The sequence below is a fragment of the Podarcis gaigeae genome, assembly GCF_964106915.1.
Source record: "Podarcis gaigeae genome assembly, chromosome: 1".
Classification (NCBI taxonomy): domain Eukaryota; kingdom Metazoa; phylum Chordata; class Lepidosauria; order Squamata; family Lacertidae; genus Podarcis; species Podarcis gaigeae.
The window spans coordinates 22,317,688-22,344,239 of NC_139678.1; the positions used below are offsets into that span (position 1 = coordinate 22,317,688).

At 44.2% G+C, this 26,552-nt stretch overlaps 1 protein-coding gene across 2 annotated transcripts; it reads right to left on the reverse strand.

Annotated features, from left to right (window-relative positions):
- On the reverse strand, positions 1-26,325 carry CHGA (chromogranin A). Of its 2 annotated transcripts, XM_083735278.1 has the most exons (9): positions 25,761-26,049; positions 24,778-24,824; positions 12,517-12,610; positions 12,217-12,285; positions 8,896-8,994; positions 6,656-7,207; positions 5,454-5,908; positions 3,455-3,565; positions 1-2,058 (listed from the first exon to the last, which is right to left on the reverse strand). In XM_083735278.1, exons 1-9 carry the CDS (start codon positions 25,804-25,806, stop codon positions 1,975-1,977), a joined length of 1,557 nt encoding a protein of 518 aa, XP_083591404.1. In that variant the 5' UTR covers positions 25,807-26,049; the 3' UTR covers positions 1-1,974. The 2 variants fall into 2 exon arrangements, with proteins under 2 accessions (XP_083591404.1, XP_083591405.1); XM_083735279.1 differs by lacking the exon at positions 3,455-3,565 and having other exon boundaries at positions 25,761-26,325.
- Positions 26,326-26,552: the final 227 nt, after the last annotated feature.

Consider the following 26,552-nt stretch of genomic DNA (forward strand, 5'->3'; position numbering starts at 1 on the left):
TTAAAAACTAAATGGTTTTGTATTTAATTTGAATATGTATATATTATATATACATACATACATGATAGATAGATAGATAGATAGATAGATAGATAGATAGATAGATAGATAGATAGATAGATAGATAGATAGATTAGATATAAGAAAAACATCTGGGCTTCTATAAAAACCAAAAATATTAGCTCCATGGCTTTTTTACATGTACTGCATGTCTGACATTCTTCTTAATAATAATATGGTGCTTCTCAACTCTTGCTTATGTTGTTGATTTCAATAGCAGTTTATCCCATTTTTGTCTTTATTTGCCAAACACCTGTGACAGATTTTTTTTTTAATGAGAGTAAAATGCACTTAAGTATCACCTGTTGTTTCTGTGTCTGCTTTGGGTACAACACTGTCCTTTTCCAAACACATGATTAAAATAAATGCCTTATTAAACCACCTTCTCCTGTACTCTTTTTAATGGTTCAAGATAGCTGGGTTGGGGTTCAGGACCTGGGTGAGATTTTATTCCATAAGACTGGTCTTTTTTAAAAAAGCACACAACAACTTTCATATCCAGATTTACAATCCCAGTGCAGTTTAAATTGCACATATTCTAACCTGCTGCTTTGTAGTGTTCCAGGTCCTGACTGGCCTGATATCCCATCCCAAAGAGCATTTCCTAGTAGGAGGACAAATCTTTCTTCCACTTGGGTAGCCCTTTCCTTTTCCCTGCTTCTCAGAGTCAGTTCCTCACAAAGAGCTGGGCCTGCGTGGTGGAAGCGAAGCCTCTCCTCCTGACTCGCTCTCCAGGAACTGTGAACTGCCCTGAGACCACTGGGTATGGGGCGGTATATAAATTCAGTAAATAATAATAATATGAGGAGGCCATGGAGAGGCAGCAAGATGCTCCCTTGCCGCCGCCTCAGGACGAGCTGGGTCATCCTTCTCCCTAAGCTCAGCTGCAACACTGGCAGGGGAAATAGGGTCATTCTGGGATAAAATCAGAAGCCGGAATGGCAAGTCTAGTTTTCTCCCCATTTCTCCAACTGCACTTGGTGTGTGTGTGCATTTGCGCGCTAAAATAAACCTGCCTTGAACTGAGGATGAATGGCAATAGCACGGAGTACATTTGACATCAAATTTGATGGAAATGAACAGCACCCTTAACCACACCATGTACTGTGCCCGTGTCTTGTATGCCCCACTCTTCATGAGATAATGCTAAACAACTGTGCCCCCACAATGATGTGCAGATCACGCACAGGATCTTGCCTTCTGAACGCAGCATACTTTTGTATTTTCATATTGTATTTCTTTTACTTATATTGTAAAAGAAATACAAGTACAATATATTTCACTCAAGTTGCCCCCTCCCCAGAGATCTACATATTTGAGAAGCACTGGGGGTTCTTAGAATGCAGCTGTGAGAGACGAAGGAAGGAGCCCAATGTTGTGTGTTTATTTTTGTCCTTAATTTTTATATAGAATATATTACAGTCAGAATTCTCATCTTTGAATCAAAAGATTAACAAGTTATTGCAAGTTCTTTTATCCAGTAAAACCTAATGGTACAAGTTAAACATTCTAGAAAGCTGTCATGGCTTTTTCTTTTTTAAAAAAAGAAATGGACAAAAAGGAAAAGGAAAAAAGTAAGGTGGGAAATGACAAAACAATCCCTTTTAATCAACAGAAAATACATGAGTAAGCCATACTGCTTGTGATCCTGTAATCCAAAAGTTACAGTAAAGCAAGCATGAAATCAAACAACAAGCACATGTGAATGGAAAGCATGACTACCATAGAGAGAGAAATCGATGTTGTTGTTTTTTCTAGTGATAATTGGCTTCCTATGTAAAATGCACTTTCTCCATTATTATTACTTTCATCTTTTTAAAAAACAAAAACCACACACAGAGACATTAAATTGCAGTGTTTAAAGGGTGAGTTTAAATTTCTGGCTTCTTGCTTACGGCGTGTGTTATAAAAGTGTCAACCCCTTCGCAGGGCATGCAGCTTGTGGGCCACTTTCTCCAGCTCCGCTTCTATTGCTGCCAAACTCTCCAGTTCTTGGTCCTATAAAAGAAAAGAGGGGAAAGACACCACATGAAGGGTTATTTCAGGGCTGGAATAAATTGCTCCACAGCTGTGAAACTCTGCAGACAGAACTATCTGCTTTTAGAGTGGCTCTAAAGACTTTGAAAAAAATAGAATGTATTTTGCAATGGAATGCCCTTCTTTTTTGCTGGATTCTTGGGTTTTACATGCACTTATTGCACAAGTAGTTTGCTTGTTTTTACTAAGTCTGTATCCTTTTTATAAACCACTTTGTAACTATTTTAATTTTACTTTAATTAAACATTTTAACTTAATTATTAAAATATTTGATTTAATATAATTTATTATAACAAATTAATACATTAATTTAATTTAAATACTTAAAATTAAAAAAATAAATAAATGGGGGGATGAACTGAAAGGCCTGTTGTTTGATATATTCTGCATTAAATTAAATCTGGAGTCAGCCATCAGCAGAACCAATAGTGCATGTCATTCTCGCCTATGTCGGATCTTTATCCTGCCTGATCCTATGAGCTACTGTGCCTGCACTTGATATAACAAGAATGGGGAACTTGCAACCTTCCAGGTGTTATTGGACTCCACTTCCCAATATTCCCAATCAGCATGGCCAATAGTCAAGGATGATAGGAATTGTTATCCAACAGCATTGGAGGATCACACGTTCCCCATCCCTGAACAACAGCAATGGTATTATTTAAAAAAACAACCCTAAAGGCTGTCATATGTCTCTGGATAATATCAGTGAGTTGGCTAGAAATATATGTTAGCTGCTGAGGAACTCAACCCTGCCCATTTAATCAAAGTGCTTAGAATCTCCTGGAGAGCAGCCAGTTAATGTAACCGAAAGGAAGACTTTGTAGCATCACAGGAGACACTTTGTTTGTGGAACAAAATGGCCATTTTCTGTTCTTTTGCAAGAACATTCGAAGAAGTGTGAATTTCAAAAAGTTAGCTGTGTAAGGTGAACGGCGCCAAATTTCTCCATCTCTACTAAGTCTCTCTTCCAAATGTCCCGCGGTCCTGGTGAAAATCCAAACGCCTAGAGAGAAAACAGCCGCTGTCGCATGAGTATTTTGACACCAAGGTCCCTCGCAGCATCTCACGACACCACTTGCACCCCTAAGGTGGCTGAGAAGTTTACCCTGACAAAGAGATGTGTGCCATGTGGTCTCAGATGATTGTAAAACAGGAGAGAGCGCTGAAAACAATCAAGGGTTGCAAAATGTTTTACTGCGAGTTGCAAGCCAGGTAACTGGTGTTAATGTATTTGTGTGTGTGTGTGTACACACGCTTCTCTTATGTGTTTGAACAATCTCGCTGGTATCACATTTCTTTCTCCTCCTAACAAACATGGGCAGGTGTGCTGTTCTTTCCCCCCTCTCTCCCTTACTTTTTGCTGAGCTGGCGATGAGGGCTTTTGCTCTGCTACTGGCACCTGAGCAACCGTCGTCATGGTTTTCTGGTGGCCTCCCTGGTGTCTCATCAGTGTCTTGGCAATTCCCTGAAAACACAGTGATTTGTGTGTGTGTGTGCATGCACTTGAAAGGAACAAACTGAAATCCTGAACAACAAGGCAGTGTGGAGCTGCGGATCAGTCACGGGGAACTTTGAACCTTCCAGATGTTGATGAACAACAACTCACATCGGCCACAGCAAGCATGGAGTGATGGGTGTTGCCATTTGGCAACATCTGGGGAGAGGCCAAAGATTCCCCACATCTGCTGTAGATGGAAGAAAGGGAATAGCCTCTCAGTTTGGTGGCCAAGTAAGTTGACCTGTTTCTGCTGGCTATTAGGGATCCCAGTTATCAGACGCAAAGCAATACAAAGGGAGCTCAGGTACCTTCTTTGCAGAAGAGATTTTAGGGGTACAGTTTGCCATGCAAGGATGAGATACACCAGTTGAGGCTCCTTCCTGCCACTCAATCAGGCTACAGTAGAGGCGGAAAGGGGCTCACAGGGCTTTTGCATGGGCTTAGCTAAGAGACCAGCAACTTTTGAGTCCTTCTCTCCTCAATCTCTTTTCAAAGATTTGGTCATTGAAAGCCAGTCATTGCAAGAATTCTCTAACAAGTGTTCCCATCCTCCCTTTCCTTTGGTAAAGGTGAAGGTAGAGGGACCCCTGACCATTAGGTCCAGTTGCAGACGACTCTGGGGTTGCGGCGCTCATCTCGCTTTATTGGCCGAGGGAGCCGCCGTACAGCTTCCGGGTCATGTGGCCAGCATGACTAAGCCGCTTCTGGCGAACCAGAGCAGCGCACAGAAACACTGTTTACCTTCCTGCTGTTTATCTACTTTCAGTTTGATGTGCTTTCGAACTGCTAGCTTGGCAGGAGCAGGGACCGAGCAACGGGAGCTCACCCCGTCGCAGGTATTCGAACTGCCAACCTTCTGATAGGCAAGTCCTAGGCTCTGTGGTTTAACCCACAGTGCCACCCACGTTTCCTTTGGAGTCACGCCTTTTGGGTTGTAAACCTGAGTGCAGGGACTGTCTTATTGTTGGCATTTGTAAGCTACTCTGGCTGAAAAGCAGGGTAAAGATGCTTAAAATCAATTGATCAGTGTTGCACTTTCAGAAACCTCAATTCTGTACTGCTGAAGGTACAAGAGAACAGGCCCCCCACTTCTACTAGGGATGCAGCTCTGACCAAAGGGAGACGGCTTGGGAAATAGGGAGTTTGAGGAAGGCACCTCCAGAGTCAGGGGCAATGCGCCTCTCAGTACCAGTTGCTGGGGATCACATGTGCTTCAGGTCCTGTTTGTTGGCTTCCCACAGGCAACTGGTTGGCCACTTTGAGAACTAAATAAGCCTTTGGCCTAATCCAGCAGGCCCTTATGTTCTTGCTCTGGCAGGCTTTTTTGCCTGCTAAGTATCTACTGCAAAGGTATTGCTTCTGTTGCAATTTTTTATGTTTCATATATCTTTAAAGATAAATATATCTTTAACTGTACTTTATGACATAACGATTTTAAATGGCGAGGTCCGCCTCCCAGGGTAGCTCATGGGCACTAAAAGCCCTAGATAGAAATGCATATGAATATTTGTAAATAAAGTAAGAGCTGCCATGAACCTCCCAGAAAGTGTCTTCTCCAAAGGAAGCCCAGGCCCAAGTAGCACTGCCCCTGGAGTATGTGACAAAATAGTTATTGCAAGAAGCAATTTCCTCTGCCAGAAAGGACTGCATCCTCTTCTAGAACTTAACACACCCAAGCGGCATATACACAAAAATTCTGGGAACTGTAGTTTACTCCCCCCCCCACAGAGCTATAATTCCCAGCACCCTTAAACGACACTTCCCAGGATTCTTAGGGGCAAGCCACGTGCTTCAGTCGCATGGTGTGTTTGCAGCCCCATTCTCAGACTGGTCATTGCAGATAGGGGAGTCTTACCTCTGTTCTCCTGTTAGCGCTTCCTTCTTCATCCTTCTTTTCCTCAGGCAGAGCAGCAAGTGGGAAGGCTCCTTCGCTGCTCTCCTCTTTGGAATGATGCTTCTGCGCTCTCCTCTTGTCCTCTTCAGAGGTACGGAAGTCCTGCTTGCGGGATCTGAGAGCCAGTTTCATGGACCTGTCTGGGTCTTCGTTGCTTTCGCTTTCCTCCGCCCTCTTTGTAGTGCTCAGTTGTTTAGCCAGCTCGTCCATTTTGTTCCATCTCTTGGCATCTTCTAAACCTTTGGAGGGGTCCTCTTCCACTTCCTCGCTTTCAGTATCCCTGGCGCGGGAGGTGTCCTCATCCTGCATTGTTTCATCTCGAGACGTGTGATGCCTTCCTCCCTTTGTACTACGGAATTTCTCTTGTTCTTCTGAAGGCTGTCCATCCCGATCAAACTCTTTAGCATCTTGGTTATCTAAAAGGAAATTGAACAAAATGAACATAGTTTAATGGTTTGCTTTGGCTAAATAAAATGCAGGTCATACATAGGAGTATAAAGCAATAGACGCCTACTGGCCATGGTGACTATACTGATCATGGAGCCTCCCTAAACATCTTTCTGAAGGTTGGCTGTTGTCCTTCATCTCCTTCATCTCCATGTCTAGCAACCAACACACCTTAGGGTAGGAAAAGGAAGGAGCTCTGCCCCATTTCACACGCCTGAAAGGAATAGGTTGAGAGCAAATATAGACCTAGAGCAGAGAGCACAAACAGCCCAGCTCTTCCATTCAAATCCCCTCCATTACTTGAGTGTTTGGGTGATTCACTTGAAAGATTTAATGGTGTTTCCTTCCAGTTAAGTGCACTTAGGATTGAAGAACAGGGGGACAGTCTTCCCTGCCAATGCTAAAAGCATCCAAACATATAGGGCATTATCCAACCAACTCATTCTGTCAGTGCAAGGATTTCAGCTCATGCAATGGAACTTTCCCCCCTTCCTCTCTCCACACTCTCCCCAAATCTACTCTGGGGGGTTGGGGAAAGGGAGATGGGGGAGGTCCCATGGCACGAGTAGAAATCCTTGCCCTAATGAAACAAGTTAACTTGGATACAGCCCATCAGTAAAATAGATCATCCAAGTATTGAAGCTCAAAGTGGTGATGACTGCAACATCAGACAGTAAGTCAAATGAGGGGACATGGGTTTAAGCTGATAAACATACCATCTTCCCTTTGATCATCCTTGTCCTCTGAGCTGGTAGGACGTTCCTCTTCAGAGGCATCTCTTTCTTCTTCATCATCCTCTTCTTCCCCATCCTTCTCTTCCTCCTCTTCCTCCTCCTCTTCCTCCTCAGCCTGGTCTCTGACACTGTCCTCTCCTTCCTCTTCGCTTTCCTCCTGGCTGTTTTTGGAAATGTGCCCCTTTTCCTCCCCCTCCACCACCTCATCGTCTTCCTTTCTCTCTTCATCTTCTTCACCCTCTTGGCGTCTCTGCTGAGGGGCCTCATCGTCTTGGGCCTCATCATGGATGTGATTGTCTACTGTGTTGTCCCAGGGCAGTCCTTCATTCTCACCAACCTCGTTGCCGTCAAATCCCACCGCATTCTCCTTTTGCTCTTCAGAGTCAACATCTCTAGCCCTCGTCTCCCTTTCTTCTACGCTGTTCCTCTCCTCTTCTTTTGAAACATCGCTTTCGCTGTTCTTCTGACTTCTCTCTGCCTCCAGCTCGGCAAAGGAGGCTGTGGGCTCCTCGTCAGGGGTCCCTTCTGACAGATCTGAGAGGCGAAATGGTAGAGTTAAGGGGGAATTGGGCTGTGCTACAAAATGCACAGTAGAAATCGGCCCCAGTTCATAACCAAACCCATGAATGTTTCATGTGAGTCAAGCAGTTGCACTTACTTTACTGGGGCAAAGGGTCTTTCCCCAAAATGTGGAACAGTGTTGTTGGTTTTGCCAATTAATTTTAATTGGTTTTCAAAAAAACAACAACCCAACAAATTAATAACAAATGAATTCAAATTTAAAAGTTGACTTCCCACCCCTTTGCATATGTTTATTTTCTCTCCTTTGCTGCTCACAACAAAATACTTTTTCCTAATTTCTATTGCTTTTCCATCCTTTTTCAATTTCCATTGGTTGTGCATGCAGTTCCTGCTTATACTTTTGTTTAACTATAACATTTTCCAAGTTGTTCAAGTAGAGTTATTCTTCCTTTATCTATCCATATAAATCATTGATCATAATTTTAAATCATATTTTCTCCGATACAACTCATTCATTTTGCCTTTTTGCATTAACAATAACAATTATACAATATTCTTTAACTCTAGCCTTCTATTCAGACTTCATAAACCTCACCAACTCCCGGGAAGTCTCCTCATCTACCTTGTTATGCAATTTCCTTTGAACAAAACAAAGCTTGACGATATCCAGTTTCCCAGGCTCGAATGGTTTTTGTTAGGGACTCTGAAAGTGTCTGCTAAGTTCTTCCAAAAAACATTGCTGGGCAGCAGGTGTGTAGGGGTGGGGAACCTCAAACGCAGGGGCCAAATATGGACATCCAAGTCTCTCTAACTGGCCCTTTGAGTTCTCCCCAGGCCACACCCCTCAGTGCATCACACCCTGAGTATTTTTGCCTGGCTGGAATCTGTCATCGGACTCTGATAATGACTCTTGCTTGCATGGATGGAGGATAGAGAGGAGAGTGTGAGTGGGTGTGTGTAGAAAATAGCCAACTGCAAACGTAGAATTAACTGATTGCCACGTCATGAGTACAGGGCCCAGATTTATTATTTTGGCAAAGTAATAATATAAATAAATAAATAAATAAATAAATATGTGCACCTCACCACCAAGACCATTCCATTGTAACGATCCAACCTCCCAAAATTTCAATACCTCTTGCGATGGTCTGACCCCTTTCCCTTTTAACAGTACAAATTCTACAAACACCCTCCATATCTCCTCAAAATCATTTCTCCTGCATATTCCCTGTCTTACCTTAATGGTACATGTTAATTCATCATTAATATCTATTTATGTGGTTTGCACTGACTTATGTGTGGGTTAAGCTGGTAAAGTAAAAGGTAAAGGACCCCTGGACAGTTAAGTCCAGTCAAAGCTGACTATGGGGTTGCGACGCTCATCTCACTTTCAGGCTGAGGGAGCCGGCGTTTGTCCACAGACAGCTTTCCGGGTCATGTGGCCAGCATGACTAAACCGCTTCTGGCGCAGCAGGACACCGTGATGGAAACCAGAGTCACGGAAACGCTGTTTACCTTCCTGCCACAGCGGTACCTATTTATCTACTTGCACTGCCATGCTTTTGAACTGCTAGGTTGGCAGGAGCTGGGACAGAGCAACAGGAGCTCACTCCATCGCACAGATTTGAACCATCGACCTTCTGATCAGCAAGCCCAAGAGGCTCAGTGGTTTAGACCACAGCGCCACCCGCGTCCCTGACCTCTTTCCATGTTCCTGTTGCTTTGGCTTTCAAGGACCTCAGAAAGCTCATCTTCAAAGCCGCTGCTTTTCTTCTGCTGCTCTGTCCTTTCGCTTGCTCCTGTTTTTTTGCACACACAGAAGTTTTGATGAAGGGGAGATGGGGACAGGAAAGAGAGAGAGAAGGAAATCAACACTTGGCATCTCTCCTCTTTTAAAATTCAAACTATTTCAAGTGCATTCATTCTCCTCGCAACACGGGAAAAACCTGTTGTCTAAAATCATTCCCCCCCCCCCCCCAGAACAAAATGCATGTTACGTTAATCATAGAACTGTAGCATTGGAAGGGATTTCGAGGGTCATCTAGTCCAACCCCCTGACTTAGGAATCTTTTGGTTAGCCAGTGGGCATCTTTTTTCCCCTTTCAAAATAGCAGCCATGGTGGGCGAGGTGGATTGGCAGGGAGATTTAACCATTCCCCTCCTTGCAGTCACACACACAGCATGGCTCTGAAGCTGCTATTTGCACCAGGAGGCAAATAGCAATAGCAGCTTCAAATAGCAGTGGGATGGGGAACAGACTTCCATTGGGGCTGCGATGCTCCCACCCATGGCAGCTAGTGTGTGCGTGCGTGCGTGCGTGCGTGTGCTTGTGTGTGTGTGTAAAGGTAAAAAGGTAAAAAGGTAAAGGACCCCTGGACAGTTAAGTCTAGACAAAGGCAACTATGGGGTTGCAGTGCTAATCTCGCTTTCAGGCCGAGGGAGCCGGCATTTGTCCACAGACAGCTTTCCGGGTCGTGTGACCAGGATGACAAAACTGCTTCTGGTGCAATGGAACACTGTCGTAAGCCAGAGCACACGGAAACGCCATTTACCTTCCCCCCCACAGCGGTAACTATTTATCTACTTGCACTGCTAGATTGGCAGAAGCTGGGACAGACCAATGGGAGCTCACTCCATTGCAGGGATTCAAACCGCCAACCTTCTGAGACTTCCGGGTCGGCGCCATCGCCGAATGGCGGGCTCCCTCCGAGCTCCGGAGGGAGCCGGCTTGGCAGGGGCTGGGTCCTACCGCACCGGCGATGCGGGGACCCTTAAAAACCACGGCCAGATTGAGGCCGTGGACATGGAGACTCGGCTGGCACCATTAGCGCCCTCCCGACTCGTGAAGGAGCCTTTTTAAAGGCTACGGATCGGGTGCCGGGGAGAAGCGTGGTGCTTTGAGTTCTCTGCTATCCCTGCCGAGCGCAGCCGCATGCCATCCGGCGGAGAGCGCTGACTTCTTCTATTGAAAATTCGGCTCTAAAGAAGAACCCGTGAGTAATTGGAATATGGACTAAAAAAAAAAGGGGATAATTTTTTAAAATTCGGAGCAAACGGGGGAGGTGGAAAAAAGGAAGTCAGCCTACCCCTAAATTGTAGAAGAGCCAAAACAAAGGACTGGACAACTAAGATCGAGTGTAACCTTATCTTGCCGAATCAGCAACTTCGCGAGGGAAAATTATAAGATTGAGCTGGAGGAGAAAAGTGGAATTGTTTTAAAAAAAAGCAACCCCCCCGGAATCCCTGGAGCGATTCGTGAAACTGCCTGGAGAAAAGTGATGGAGGCTTTGACAGCTGTCAAAGAGCTGTCAAAAAGGAAGATTAAAATAGAGACTTTGTTATGAGGACTTTGCCGGTTATATTTGTTACAAATTGAATACAAACTGTTTTAAATATCGGTCAACAAGCTACTTGGTCTGGTGGATGTGATTCTGGAAGGGAACTTTGTTACTGCAATCCACCTAGAGGAGCCGAGGGACATTGCATGTGTTTTTCACAGGAAATGTGAACAGTTGAATGGAACTTTCAATCTCCTGGGAAACTGCAGGAATGGAACACTATTTTGTCTACAGAGGTCTACACACTACAGGAAACAATGGAACTATTTGTTGGAAAATGAAAGGAACATGATGTAATGCTTTGCTTCAAGAATAACAAACCTCTGCAGAGACACTAGAAACTTTTGGAAAAAGAACATTTCTGTGGGAGAACAGAGAAATAAAAAGGAGGAGAATGATTGATAAGAACAAGGAAACAACAAGAACTGGACAGAACGGGGGGAACATTTGGGATATTCAGGTTTGACAAGCTTATGGATACAAAATTGGAGTTTTTACTCCTGGATATAAAAACCTGGATAGAAGAAATGGGCCCTTATTTGATAGACTCCTTCTACGATTGGACATCCGTAATTAAAGACTGGCAAAGAACCGGAGGGATATAGTGTAATGTGGGAACTCCAGGAAGATATTAGAAGTGGAGGGATAGGTGAAACGCAAAGGGGAAAGAGGGGAGGGAAAATTGGAATCCAAAGGCTGTAAAATTATTATTTACATTTATCTTATTTTCATCTGTACTATGTTCGAAAGGGGGAAACCCGTGGAAGGGTATAGATCGATCTTAGGGGACGAGAATTTGGATAAATTGGGTTATTGACGAAGAGTGTAATTTGGGGATAAGAATTTGTTGAATTTAATTGCTTATTTGGAAGATTTGGAACACAAGAGGGGGTAGGGAGGGGAAGTCCTAGTTATTGGCAATAGATTGGATTTAATTTGCTTTGATTTGTTCTAATTTGGAAAACCTTAATAAAAATTATTATTAAAAAAAAAAAAAAAACCGCCAACCTTCTGATAGGCAAGTCCAAGAGGCTCAGTGATTTAGACCACAGCACCACCCGCTTTGCATATTTTATAACATAAGAAGAGCCTGCTGACTCAGCCCAATGGCCTATCTAGTCCAGCATCCCAGGTCTCAGCTACATTGGCAAAGAAAAAGGGCTTTATATGTGTTGTTTATGCATTCTAACAATGTGACACCAGATGGCGCTGTGGGGTTCCATTTTTGCTAACCCGTTTCTCATACAACGCTTGTAAGGTGGACCTGAGCACAGCACAAATGCAACAGGCTTTCACTGAATGTCTAGGGTAGCCTTTGCAACATGCTAAGGGCTACAGATCAGGAAGCCTGGGCTGAAATGTCCCTTCTGCAGAACGGCTAGCTGAGAAAGTTTGTTTATGCCATTGGGAGCATAGCCATTTTTGCAAAGGCTGTCTGTAGACAGAACTGTGTGTATTCCTCACACATAACTGACCAATAGCCCTAACTCCAGGGCAAGCTAAACCCTGTGTCAAATAACATGAAATGATGTGATATGAATAGATAATGCAACTCCCTTATTCTGCACAATTTACTCTCTCTCGCTTTTTCTTAATTATTTCCATTTGGGTAAAATACAAGAAGCTGTGCATGCCTCTTAAGTGAAAGACTGGGCACTCCCCATGATTCCAGCTAAACTGTACCTTGGCTTGCAATCTCCTGAAGCTCCTTTAGTAAGTTTTGATGACGAAGAATGGAAAGGATTCTTTCATCTGCAAAGAAGAAGAAGAAGAAGAAGCTTGTCCGGGAAGCCTGCCAATGCCAAGGTGAGCTGGCATACTCATCATAGCTCCATTAGCACATGGGCTGGTTGAGGTTATCTTTTTGGTTTTTGTTTAAAAAATAATCCATTATGGCAGCCCATTAAAAAAGAACACACAATTTAATTTTATAATATTAACACATTGGACTTTTCATTAGTAAGGGAGAAAATGACTCTGTACCTCCTTGAAGAGTTTCTAGGCATTCCTGGCTGATTGGGAGTGGATTTGGCTTTGACACTATGTCAGAAATGACCTCGACGATGCAGTTCATCACCTGGGGAAACAAAAATATATTGGTTTACATCCCATCCTTCTGCCAAGGAACTCAGGACGCTCTGGATGGGGTTCTCCTTCCCTCCCCCCATTTCATCCTGGCAGAGAGGTTCATGGCTGAGTGGGGATATGAACCCAGGTCTCGCAGCACTAATACAACACTCCAACTACAGTATGCATAGGGACCTTGTGATGTCCCTCTGGATCTTGTCGGACTCCAACTCCCATCAGCCCCATGCAGCATGGCCAATGGTCAGGGATGATGGGAACTGTAGTTCAACAACATCTGGAGGGCTGCAGGTATATGGAACAGGGAAACTTGTATGGTTCCACATGTAGTCCGGCTGCATACACATGACATTATATTCTACAGTCAACACATACTGAGATCTTGTTTCTTTTCTTTTTTTTCTATTATTTTTATAAAATTTTCTGTTTTACAATTTAAAATACTCATTTTGACATCCTTAAGATATCATTGACTTCCCTTCTTCTCTTTCATTCTACATATCACAAATCCCTGCATATTTTACACAAACGATACCATTCCCTATTCCATTATTACTCCCATCGTAACTTATTTACGCTGTTGAATTTATCTTAATGCTGCCAGCGTTTTCAGCTGTACACAGTTACTTCCCATATATTCAATAAACGTTTTCAAATCTTCTCTAAACGTATGTTCTTCTTTTTCTCCTATTCTATATGTTAAGTCTGCAAGCTGTGCGTATTCTGTCAACTTAAGTTGCCACTCTTCTCTGAGATCTTGTTTCTTTTACCCAGTCCACACACAATCTGGACCTAAAGCACATTTTGTGTCCCTGAAAAGCATTTCCCCCACAAACTAGCTTCAGTCTTAAAATCAAAGCTTGGTGCCTATTGGCTCTGCATGACACACACACACACACACACACACACACACACACACCGCCAGTGTGTCCATTTGAAACCAGATGGAACTAGTCTCAGCAATGGCGTGGGTGGGTGCACCCATCCCTCTGTGGACCGGGTCGTGCATGTGCCTGAATGCATGCGCTCACAATTTCTGGCATCTGTGTCTGTGCAGGCGCAATTTCCGGCGCTGTGGAAGCGAGTCCCTGCACTGCGCCAGTTTAGCGCAGCGCACGGGGACTCGCCAAATGGGCGGCTTGGTTCAGGGACAGCTTGTGGGCTGGTTAAATGACCCCTTGGGCTGCTTGTGGCCCATGGGCCTTAGGTTGCAGACCCGTGATCTAGACCCAGTTGCTTAGTAATAGTAAAGAAGAGAACTAAGTTGTTGTTTTTTTGTGGTCAGATGCTATTAGGTTTAGGCCCCCCAAGTTTGCATAGCCTCAGGGACTCCAGTTGCTTAATCCGGGCCTGCCAAGATTGTAATTTCCATTTCCTTCTTCATTCGCCATGGGCACATGCAGGGTGAGAAAGGCAGGAATAACCTAATGAAGGGGAAATCCTTGAGCTGACAGAATGCTTACATACCACTGCTTTGGACCCAACCCCCTAGTAGCAGCCTAAGCTGCTGCTAGCATCACTTAGCAAGATAACCAAGCCTTAATAATAATAAAGCAATAAATGTCAACATTGTACTCTGCCTTTCAATGCAAAAGAGTCACACTGATGGGAGTCCAAAACTGCCCACCGGCACCAGGTTCGGGAAGATGGGCTAAAAGCCCTGAACACTTTATCCTGTCCTTGCTGAGCACCACATATCACAATTTATCAATCATGCACAAGAGGGATTAATAGCACTGCAGTATTTACGCCCTGTTTTTTAAGTCTATGCAGAGGAGCATTTCTCAATTTAGGCTGCCAGCCTATACAGATTTACTTGAGAATAGGACCCATTGAGCTCAATGGCACTACTCCCAAGTATATTGGCATAGGATTGCATTCCTAATCATATACGATAAGCAATAATTCACATTGACTCTCATATAAATGGCAGGGTGTGTTTGTGATATTGGTGTTAGTGTAAAGTTATTGCAAAGCAACCTTCTTTTCTAGAAGCAGAGCACTTTTAAAAACTCATCAACAGCAGGGAGTTCCAAATTTAAACCTCCCACAAGCTGCTGCAACACAAAACTAGACAATCACAGCTGCCCTTTAAATTTAAATGTGTGGGCAATTGAGTCCCAGTTGCCAATAACTTCCCTTCATCAAGCCTTGTCCAAATGTTTGTGGTTTGTAAGTGACTAACCCTTAACATCCCCATAGAAAATTGCTTTCCCCATAATGACATTTCAGATGAAAAGGAATTTGGAAATATAACCACATGGGAAGGAACCCTTTTGCTCTCATGGTCTTCCAGCTTTCAAACCTAGTGCTCACTTAAAACACAAACACACACACACACACACACACACACACACACACAAATACCCATCTTTCGCAACAACCTGCACCTCTTTTAAAACAACCCATAAATAAAAGAAACTGTTGTTTGACTTCAACATTGGTGAGCCCCAGGCAGCATAGTCAATGGTCAGGGACAATGAGAGTTGCAGCCCAAAGACATCTGGAGGACCACAAGTTCCCCATCCCTGTTTTATTGGATCTTACTGGCATTTGCCTTTATTGCGTTGGGTGCTGTTTTAGTTCTTTATATTGTTTTGTGTATCCTTCTGCAGAACAGCTGCTGACCTGATGTCAGGGACTGGCAGGACACTGAGGGGTAGTGGCTGGATTCTGAGGAGTGGGCCCTGGGAGAAGGGGGGTTGGAGACCAACTTGAAGAAGGGATCAATGATCTGGGGAAGCCTGTAGCAGCCAGGAGTTAAGAGTCAGAGGCAGGAGAAGCTGCAGGACTGCAAAGTGAAGAACAGGGGGAGGGAGGGAGGGAGAGGTCAAGCTAGGGTAGAGCCCAGGCCTTCCATACTTCCTCCTTCTGCTTCTACCTCTCTTGCTCCACTGTCTCCCAGAACCAGAAGAGAGAGGGGCAGAAGGTTCCCTGCAGGCAGAGTCTTCACTTGCTTGCGTGGAGCTCAGATCAGGGAGATACTTAAGCCAAGGCCAGGGGCCTCTCTGTTGTGGCAACTGCCTCATCGGGTGCATACCTACGAGTGGCTGAGAGACGAAGGACTGATGGACCTGCCTTTCCCTAACTTGTAAGTGTGCTTTTGACAATGAAGGGTTGATTCTGCACTCTGGGCCTGCTAGCGCTGTGACACCCTGCAATCCTATGGCTCCCTGGGAAGTTACAGTACTTGAGGATGCATCTCATGGTGGGAAGGGCCAGGGGAAGACGTGGATCCAAAGGATCCATAGCCATCTCTGACCCCTGAGCTGCTTCCAAACACATCAGCCCAGGAGCATGGGATAAGGAGAAAGAGACCACTTTGGTTCTCATCCTCTTCCAAACCTTAGAACTGCCTCCTCCTCCCAGTTGCAGCACTGCCACCAGCCTCCTTGCAGTGTGAATGTTTTATTCATTGATAAATAATGTGCACTTCATCACATCATTTGCTCAAGGTTGCTTTTACAGCCATTAAAATAGATTTGTAAAAAATAAAAATAAATTCACAGTTCATTAAAAAAAACCAACGTACCACTTAAGCAATTTCAAGCAGCAGCAGATAGATTAATGACAACACCATTGTTCTCCAAAGCCATTAGCAAAGAAAAAGAAAAGGTGTGTGCTTTATACTTCTTCCTGAAGCCAAATGGGAAGTTTCACTGATCTGTTGGGTACTAATTCTGTAGTCTTACTGCACAACAGGCCATGCTCCAACCCATTGGCTGATCTTATCTCCCTGATAAAGGTAACCCAGAGCATGATCATAGAAACATAGAATTGTATATTTGGAAGGGACCACTAGGATCATCTAGTCCAACCCCCTTAAACACAAGAATCTTTTGCCCAACATGGTCCTGAATCCACAACCCTAAGATTAAGAACTTCATGCTCTACCCACTGAGCTTTCCCAGTATCAATAAAGGGGGACACATAACAAATAAGTTCTTCATTCTTGTTTTGCACATTTCACATGGCACCGCATATCATATTATTCTACTAGTTCTTCCTAAAGACCAATGCTTTGATTTTACATTCTTCAGAGTTTTTAAAGACTAACTAATTTATTGATGCATAAGCTTTCATAGGCATCACACCCCACAGGCAAATAATGAACCCCCTTCTTCCAGGTTAAAGAGCACAACGAATGTTGGAGAAAACATAGTCTCAGGGCCAAGAGCGACTTGCCTGCTGGAAGACTTGCTCTAGTTGAGGGGAATAATGTCAATCCTGCATGCAAATATTCTAATTTGGGGCACCATTTTGGAATTCTGCTATGTGACAAATTGCTGTGCACTTTGGGTTAGCAACTGTTGGTCCTTGAGTCAATTCCAGCTCTCAAGGCTCCCCCTCCCACAGTGATGAGGGAATCTGTGGTCCTTCAGATGTTGTTAGACTACAAGTCCCATCATCCCTGACCATTGGTCATGCTGGCTAAGGCTGATGGGAGTCCAGCAACATCTGGAGAACCAGAGGTTGCCCTACCACTGCTCAATCAGTTGCTAAAGGCAAGACAGCTGTGTAGAGGGACTCCCACAATTGGATCTATTTTTTTTAGTATTTTTTTATTAAGTTTATAAAGTGCAGAAAAAAGAATAGAGAACAGATTATAAAAATAGAATAGAAAGATTACAAATTTTCATGTTCTTTTTTCCAAATCTACTGGACTTCCCCGCATCCTCCCAACCCTGCATTCTCTGTAATACAGAACATCAGCAATTTGTTAACTTGTTTCAATACTTATTGTATCCTTCATTTTATCATGTTACCCAATTTCAAATGTGTAATACCCCAAATCATGTACATTTTCATTTAAACACAATAAAGTTGTTTCATTATTCTATCTCTGACTTCTTGTACCTTAATTTCCATTTCTTTAGTTTAACATTACTGAAGCTAGAATTTCCTAAAAGGTGCATTTTTTAACATTCATACAGCTTATAATGTTTTTTCAGATAGTCCTTAAAATTTTTCCAGTCCTCCTCAATTGTTTCTTCTCCCAGGTCTCGGATTCTGCCAGTCATTTCGGCCAGTTCCATGTAGTCCATCAACTGCGTGTGCCATTCCTTCAGTGTGGGTAGATCTTGTGTCTTCCACAATTGGATCTAGACCAAATTAGTCCCACTGAAATCAATTGGGCTTATGTGAATAATGACTTACTCAAATCACATTGATTTCAGTGGGATTCAAGTGTGACTTTGTCTGGATCCAATGCACTGTGGAGAGAGGATTTCTGACACATTAGTCCCACTCCTGTTAGATGCGGGGAATATCTGGATCATTTGCAGCAGCTTGGGGGTGAGGTGTCCAACAAGAACAGGAAAGGGACAGGTATGATGAGCTACATCTGCAATATCTTTTGTCACTCTGAGAAGACCAGAGGTCCTTGACTGCTCTGGCTGGGAATGTGACAAGCCTTTATTTGCTAACGACACATTAGGATGACACATGGCACAACTGCACATAAAACCATGGCTGTGTGTGTGTGTGTGTGTGTGTGTGTGTGCTGATCTACTGATTTGTGACATATTTTATGCTTATTTTATCAATGACATTTTATTGTTGGTTTTATGCTGTTCACTACCCTGCAATTTCCCCCTTAATGTTGGTGCTATAAAATGTTCACAGACACACAAAAGATAATGCATTTGTGTTCCTATATGGGCAGGTATGTGAGCATTGTGCGCACGTTTGAAGAAGTGGGTGTTTGAAAGATGTGTTTTCATAGCAGTGCTTTATTTATTCACATTTATCACTGGCCTTTCTGCAAGCGCCTGAGGTTTTACATAAGGAACAAAACAATAATAGAACTAATTAAAAATATTAAAATGGCATACACCCCTCAGCACTTAGTCATAGCAAGCATAAGCAAGCAAAAGAAGAAAAATGAGCAGCGTTAACTGTTAAAAGAATGGGAAAACAGAAAGGTTTCAGCCTTTGCATAAAGGAAAACCATCCTTGAGCCTGCTAAGCCTAATTGGGGATTTTATTTCACAGTCGAGGGGCTACCACTGAGAAAGCCCAGCCTAACTGTGGGCTGGGAGGAAATATCATCTGGAGAATGGACTCCTCAGGGGACCTTTAAACACAAGAAATGTTGCCTGTACTTAAACCCTATAGGACTGAGATAGGGGAACCTCTATTCTTCCAAGTGCTGTTGGACTTCCGACTATTATCAGCCAGCAGCCAACCTGGTCAATAGTCAAGGATGATGGAGGCAACATATGGAAGGCCAAAGGTCTTAATGGGCAACAACGCGGCAGTTAGTGTGTTGGTGACTCTACAAGGGGCACTGAATAAAGGAATGGGTAGTTTCAGTTGAAGTGAGGCTGAATAGATTTTTTTTTTAAGGCTGTGTTTTCTTCACTCTAACTGAATTGCCTTTCAGCTATGCAGGAGATTTGAGGGTCAGGGAATAATGGATTTTACGGGAGAACTGCTTCATAGTTCACCCGTTGGATGTATGGTGGGAAGGATATGCTTACTGTGGGCATCCCGGGGGCATCTGGTTGGCCACGGTGGGAGAGGATGCTGGCCTAGATAGTCCTATGGTTTGATCCCGCAGGATCCTTTTTATGGCCCTATGGGGCTCGGCCTAGAAACATGTTGTGGATGCTAGAGCTCAACCCTGAAATAGCTAAAAGCCATGAAGCGATGCCTCTCTGATCATGAGCTGTCTGCTTTGTGGGATGTTGCTGTATGCCTTTCTGCAAGCACCTAAGGGTCTGGTGCAGCCAGCTGGAGGGTGTTAGGCACTTAAGAACCAGGTCATAGGCTCCGATACAAATTTGTACGTGCTAATGGAAGTGTACAGATGCAAGGTTGGGCTTCTGAGCAAAACAAGATGATGGATCGCTGGGATCCCACCAGCATTTCATTGGCAGCAAGCTGAGCCACACTCTGCAAGCTGCAACAGCAGCACTTTTTCTTTTTTAAAAAGAGAGGGAAGATCCAGGGCATCTGGGGCCAGTGCAAGAGACCTGGGATTTGGGTCTCCTGGGCCACAGCTCATACTCACACGGTTGGGGTTAGAGGAAGGGGCATAGCTCAGTGGTAGAGCATCTGCTTCCTAGGTTCCCAGGTTCAGTCCTCAGCCTCTCTCTATGCAGGTCTGGGTACACCAGTGGTGGCATAGCTAGACTAGGTCCTGGGTTCAAATCCCCATTAAGCCACGAAGCCTATTGGGTGACCTTGGGCCGGTCACTGCCTCTTAGCCTAACCTACCTCACAGGGTCGTTGTGGGGATTAAATGATTAGGAGGAGAAAAAACCTTGAGCTCCTTGGGGAAAGGTGGGCTGTAAATGCAAACAACAACAACAACTCAGGCAGTTCCTTGCCTGAGACTCTTGGAGAGTCGCTGCCGTACAATACGGAGCTGGGTTATATTCCTGGATTAGTCTCAGGAATATAAGTAGGCAGGAAGGCAGTGAGAATACCTTGTCGTCTTGTGGGCAGGGGACAAGTGGAGGCAATTGGAAGGCTGTCAAGCATGATATTTCCCTATAGCAAGTATTTCATTAGAGTGATTTCCCCTAATTTTACCCAAGCCAGGTATGTTGTCCCAACATACAGGAGAAAGAAGCAGACTCAAAGGAGGTTTAGAATAACATATAAAGATGCTGGGTGGGGTCCTTTTGAAGTACAGTGATACCTCGGGTTACATATGCTTCAGGTTACATACGTTTCAGGTTACAGACTCCACTAACCCAGAAATAGTACCTCGGGTTAAGAACTTTGCTTCAGGATGAGAACAGAAAATTGTGCTCCGGCGGCAGCAGGAGGCCCCATTAGCTAAAGTGGTGCTTCAGTTTAAGAACAGTTTCAGGTTAAGAACAGACCTCCGGAACGAATTAAGTACTTAAACCGAGGTACCACTGTAATGGAAGTAGGCTAACTTCATAGCTCACAGCATTGACCTTCTCACATTGTCAGCAATGCTGGATGGCCGAAGTCAGCAGGGGGTGCTGTGGTCGGGGTGGGTGCAGGGGTGGGGCGGAATTGGGTTCTGACTTGGTGGCTTGCAGAGGGAAGCAAACCGTTCTGCAAAGGCTTAATGGGAAACAGTGCTGTTAGTAATTCTTTTATCTTATTTTATAGCATGCTCATTGTGCAGAGAGCTTTGCAAGGCTTACGGCTTATGGATGGAGGGGGGTTATTACTTTGCTTTGCTTTTGTTTTAACTATTTAAATTGAGCTTTTATCCTGTATTTTTATCTTTGGATTTGAGATCTTTGGATGAAGGGCAGTATATAAATTTAATAAGGAAGACAAGAAGAAGAAGAAGAGGAGGAGGAGGAGGAGGAGGAGACTCAAAAGTAAATCCTTAAACGGGGCTTACTTCTATGTAACAATGTGTGGAATTGTAGCCTTAATGGCTGCAGTTCCCCAGCATCTTTAAGTTGTGGATTGCTGTTATTCCTGTTTGACACATGGGCATTGGTAATCTTGAAATGAGCATTGACTTGCTTATTATAGGCTGAATCAATGCAAAGCAAGATGTACAGTGCTTAGTATCCCCTGAAATCAATGGGACAAGTTTGTCGTGGCTTAACCTGAGTCCAAATCAATGGGAACTAAATTCAGCTAACTTAATCTGGATTATACCCTATATTTATATGATGCTCTTCCTTCATGGGGCTGAGATTTCTTTGCATATGGTCCTCAATCCAGCATGCATATGCTGAAGCCTGGTCATATCAACACAGACAGCACTGGGCATAATTCTGACTGGACTGCAAGCCTGGAAGTTTCTCATACGAACACAGCTCAAGGCCCAAACTTCCTTATATTCAGCAACAGAACCATCTTCTTGGCCTTTAGATTATTCTCTTCGCCATTCCAGTCTGTGCACCCAGTTCTACAGTTGTAGCATTTTAATTCCAAGCCACTGACTACTGCTCAGGGATGCTGCGGTGCAAATGGTACCACCAAACATTTAAGGAAGGCTTTTCAACAGAGATTCATATAATTGCAGATATAAAAGCACTTGTGGATGGTGGTAGGGAGAGGGAATTTGTGGTCTTATTAGAGTTTTCTCAAACAGCCGCAGCCAAGTATTCTGTACAGCACGGTGCCTCAAAAAGTGCTGATGTGCTCTCTTCTAATGAAAATGTTGCAAAATTGCAGTGATTTGAGCCAGCATGGGGGCCCCAGACAAAAGTGAAATTACACCGACCCCCTACCCCAAGATATTTGGAAGCCTCCAAAACTGCCGCTGGGCATAAAGAGAGTTCCAAACAAAATCTCCCAGCTGGCAGAGAGAGGGGACAGTGCAGCATTTCTTAAAGCACATGGGCTGAAAGGTAATTGTGTTTTTTGGAGAGATTATGGATAATTAGCAAAGCTGGCAAAAAGCTTTTTTTTCCATCCACGCAAAAATGGAAAGGTCTCTTGCAGCAGATTTCAGTAAAAGATGGAGGTAAGGCATGTAAGCACAACTCCATTCGCACTTACAAGGGAAGCCAATTTAGGTAAATTTAAAGTGGGCAGCATTATTATTTTTTAAAAAAAGGTTGCATAAAGAGACATTGTAGTAGGGAATTTTGACTGCAGATTTCCAGGTGATATACAAGTGCTCACAAACACACAAAGCCCTGAACAGCCAGGAACCCAAAAACCTGAGAGAATCCCTTTCCCCATACCAACCTCTCTAGTCTTTAGGATCAGCTAGTGCAACCCTCCTAAGGTGTCCCTGTGAGCAGCGTTCAAAACTCCCATTGTTCTAGTCGCATTTTGCAACAGGGAATTTCATTAGCATGAGCAGTTTCTGAGCTGTGGGTGCAGTACTGCGCCTAAGATTTCAGGTTAAAACTGCAGAGTGGAAGGAAAGGAAGACCTTTTTTTGCCTCCCTACTTCCAGCTACTCTCTGAAGACTGGAGAAGAGACCCTCTTAAGAATGTTAGAGGGGTGGCAGGAGAAGGACTAAACTATGTGAAAAATGAACATAAGATTTTAGCTGCAGTTCATCCATTTTCAGCTTTGTATTCTTGCTATTAAAAAAGCATGCCTAGGCACTCCATTGTGGCACACATAACGTAGCTCCTAGCTTTCATATCTCAGTTTCTAACACTGCCTGTGAGGGCTCAACAGTGCAGGGGTTTGTAGGAAGACTTTTTCAATGACAGCTCCAAAACTTTGGATTTTGCCACTGTGGCGTGTCTTGCCTTAGAGCTGTGCTCTTTTAGAAGGAAGGTGAAGATGTACCGTATTTTTTGCTCTATAAGACTCACTTTTTCCCTCCTAAAAAGTAAGGGGAAATGTGTGTGCGTCTTATGGAGTGAATGCAGGCTGTGCAACTATCCCAGAAGCCAGAACAGTGAGAGGGATCACTGCTTTCGCTGCGCAGTGATCCCTCTCGCTGTTCTGGTTTCTGGGATTCAGAATATTTTTTTTGTTTTGTTTTCCTCCTCCAAAAACTAGGTGCGTCTTGTGGTCTGGTGTGTCTTATAGAGCAAAAAATACAGTACTTCTGCCAAGCTTTTGGAGGCAAAGAGGTGTGATTTGTTGAGGTCAGTTTGTATTTTACCCGTTGCTCCCCCCCCCTCTTATTTATTAGTTTATGCTGTGCTTAATTTGCTTTGAATCTTTTAATTGATTTTAGAAATATGAGTTGCTGCATTTTTAAAAATAACTTGTGCACCACCTTTTGGCCATGTGATGAAGGGCCATAGAAGTATATAAATAAATATAAATATAGGGATAGTAGGCAGCAGATACAGCAACGCCTGCTGTGTTAGTCCCAAGATGTACAAAGTCAGTCTTAGGCTTAACCACTTGCCCCTTTACCCATGACAAACTACAATGTGTCAGGGGCTGAGGCAGAGCACTAATCAATGGTTTGTAAAATACCACTGTGCAAAATAGACAAATACTCTGTCCCAGCACAGATTTATATACGGAAATGCACCATGCATCCACACTGTGGGAGACCACCAGATGTGAACCAACAATTCCTTTCCCCACCTGCACTGTTGTGGATGTGCTTCCATGCCCACTCCCTCAGCCCTCTGGCTCTGCACACACACACCCCATGCATGCATTTGACTTTGAAAATAAAGGCATGAAAGGGGCATCAAGTCTATCCCCAAGGTCCAAATGATGCCTCCCCAGTCCCATCAGTCCTGTAGATACATAAACCAGACCACAGTAGGCCATAAAAGAAGGTACATATTATACAAGGTAAAGTGGCCTCAATATGGTAGTTTTTTCATTTCCTGTAACATTTCTCCCGATCAAATTTATATCTTACTACTTTTACAGCTCAATGTGTCTACAAGGATAGGTGACAGAATGGATTGATGGAATTAATGAATTCCCAGTCTGTCTGTTTTCCCATAATCATATTGCCACACAAGTACTGGATAGAATTCACAGGGATCTTAATAATTTCCATGCCACCCATTGGCAGTCCTGTAGCAAAACCTTCATCCAACCATTTCTTCAAATGTGGATTTACAATATTTCAATTGCAACCCACTTCGTACAGCATATACGCTTACCCACTGATTATCTGAGCCTTGATATTGATCTCTTAAGCTCCTGGCATAATAATACACTTGTGTAATGTTCGTTTTGGTTTGGTTTTGCCTCACTTTAGACAGTCCATCAGTCTTAATGACAACTTTCAAGTATGTTACCCAGTAACACTTAAGCCCTTTAACAGCAGGGAGTTAAGTTTAGTCCACAATGGGCTTATGCAGGATATAATTGGAAAGCTAATTCACTAACCTTTCAGATACTCAAGAGGGGCACCTACAGCTGCTATTAAACAGTGATGAAATTACACACGTCTTTGTTGTCTTGCTTTTAATCACATGCAAAAAGTGGAAGGAGCAGAAACTAGGGCAAGGAAATGACTTTTTAGAAGGACTGTTTCCTACATTTCCCAGCAACATGCCTGGGTTTACCCCCAGAGGGGATTTGCAGCCAATATTTGCTCCATATTTTTAGGTACAAAAAAAGCACACATGAATCTTGGATATATACCTAAAAATGTAACATGTTAAGTGGCCTCCACAAGAGACAATTGATTGCTTCGTCTTATTCATTTCAAGCTACTATATATTGTGGAATCTTTTAAACAGACAAGACAGTACACCGCCCCATAGTTCTGCTTAAACAATATTCCTGATTTATTTATTTTTACCATTTATGCAACTCACCTTTGTGTCATCTTTAGTCGCTGGGTTTGTTACTGGAAGTGAAAGTACTGCAAGAGAGAAAGGGAGAGAAAGGCAAGATATTACATGTTCTCTGGAATAGTTCCAGCCAGCTGGCCCATGGCATGCAAAACTCAGCCAATGCAAGCCAGATAGGGAAGAGAGAGCGGTTGGCACAAATATATTCTGCTAGGATAATAAGTCACAAAAACAGTGCATGAAATCCAGCATCGCAAGATTGCTCCACTTTGGGGCTTAAAAACAGAGAGAAGTGGTTGATTCCTGAGCACATTTGCTCAAACAGACATCCAAAGTGAAGGCTAAGTGGACTGCAGCAATGATTGCGTGCTGGGGGGGGGGGTAGATCTGCAACAAATCATTCAAAAGTAGGTTGCAGAATCTTTCTTTTCACCATCCTGAGTCTGAGTAAGCTGGTTGGTGGTTTGTTTAGGTTGTTCATGGGTGCAAACAGATAAGAGGAAGCGTATGGGGAGGAAGCTCAGGAGTGAAAGGAGGAGGAAGGAACGGGTTTTTGTTTTTTTTTTGTTAAAAACACAAAGAAATTGCAGGACGGAATTTTTTATTTTTAGAAGGGGAAGAAACCAAACAGACTCAAAATGGGTCGACTGGGCTTCAAAAAGTTTGCTAGCGTAAAATGACCTTGTGGATCAAGTCAGATTCGCGAGGCTCTCGCAGGAGTTCACTGAAGTCTCTTGACTCAGAGAACTGCGTGGTACCCCCAAGCCAAGTCTCCCTTCTTCCAAAAACAAGGCAACTCCCTGTCCTCCTGGAGCAGCTCCTCCATCTTGTGTCCAGGGTAGCCGGACGGGGCCAGCAAGCCAAAGACCGCGCCTCACCGCGCCTCTGTCCTTGGTGCTGAAATGAACAGCCGCTGCGGACAGCGGTCCCCGGGCAAGTTCCATACGGCAAAGGAACTGCGGGCAGCAGACGGAGCCAGCCCACCCGCCGCTGCCTCGGAGGCTTACCTTGCGCTGCGAGGAGGAGAACAGCAAGCAATACTGTGCGGGTCATGACGCTGGCGAAACGGGCTGCAGCGCCGAAGGATGGCTAGAGGAGATCTCTCCTGCCTTTATTGCTGAGGGCCGGGCTTTAGAGGTAGCAGCTGGCGGAGGGGGACTCTGGCATCGGGCGAGAGCTGAGCCGGGAGGCAGATTAATCAGCCCGTCCCCTTCCCTAGATCCTCTTCCTTCTCTAATGCTGATGATCCCCGACGGGGCACTGCCGCAGCAACCTCATTTATATAGGGGCCCCCTCCCATCTCATCCCCTCCCTTCTGTCTCTTCCCCCTCCCCTCCGGAAACGGCGTCAGGAGGAAGCCATCTCTCCCTTCCAGGAAGGGTACGTCCCAGATCTCCTTGGCTAGGGATTGCAGAGCCGACGCGCGGCTAAGCTACTCTTTCTGAGCTTGCCCGCTTAGAGCGGGAACCTGGCTAGCCTAGTAAAAGCCCTGCTGCTGCTCCTGTCGGACAGCGCTCGGCTCCAGTAAGAGAGGCGTATGCCAGCTCCTCCTTTTTCACACTCTGCAAGCTGTGGTAGAGAAGGCACAAATGCGCCCAGTCGAAATGCTCACTGCTGGCAGGTAACCTATGGCGCAGCGTAGGCTCCAAAGAAAGGAAGGGAGGGAGCGAACGAGCGGTGCAAGGGCGCCAATTATGGTGGGCTGTCATGTTCTTCAGAGCAGTTAGAGATCTAGTGATTGAAAGGTGTCAAAAGAAGATGAGAAAAGAGATGACCACAGCAGATAAACCCTTAAAAGT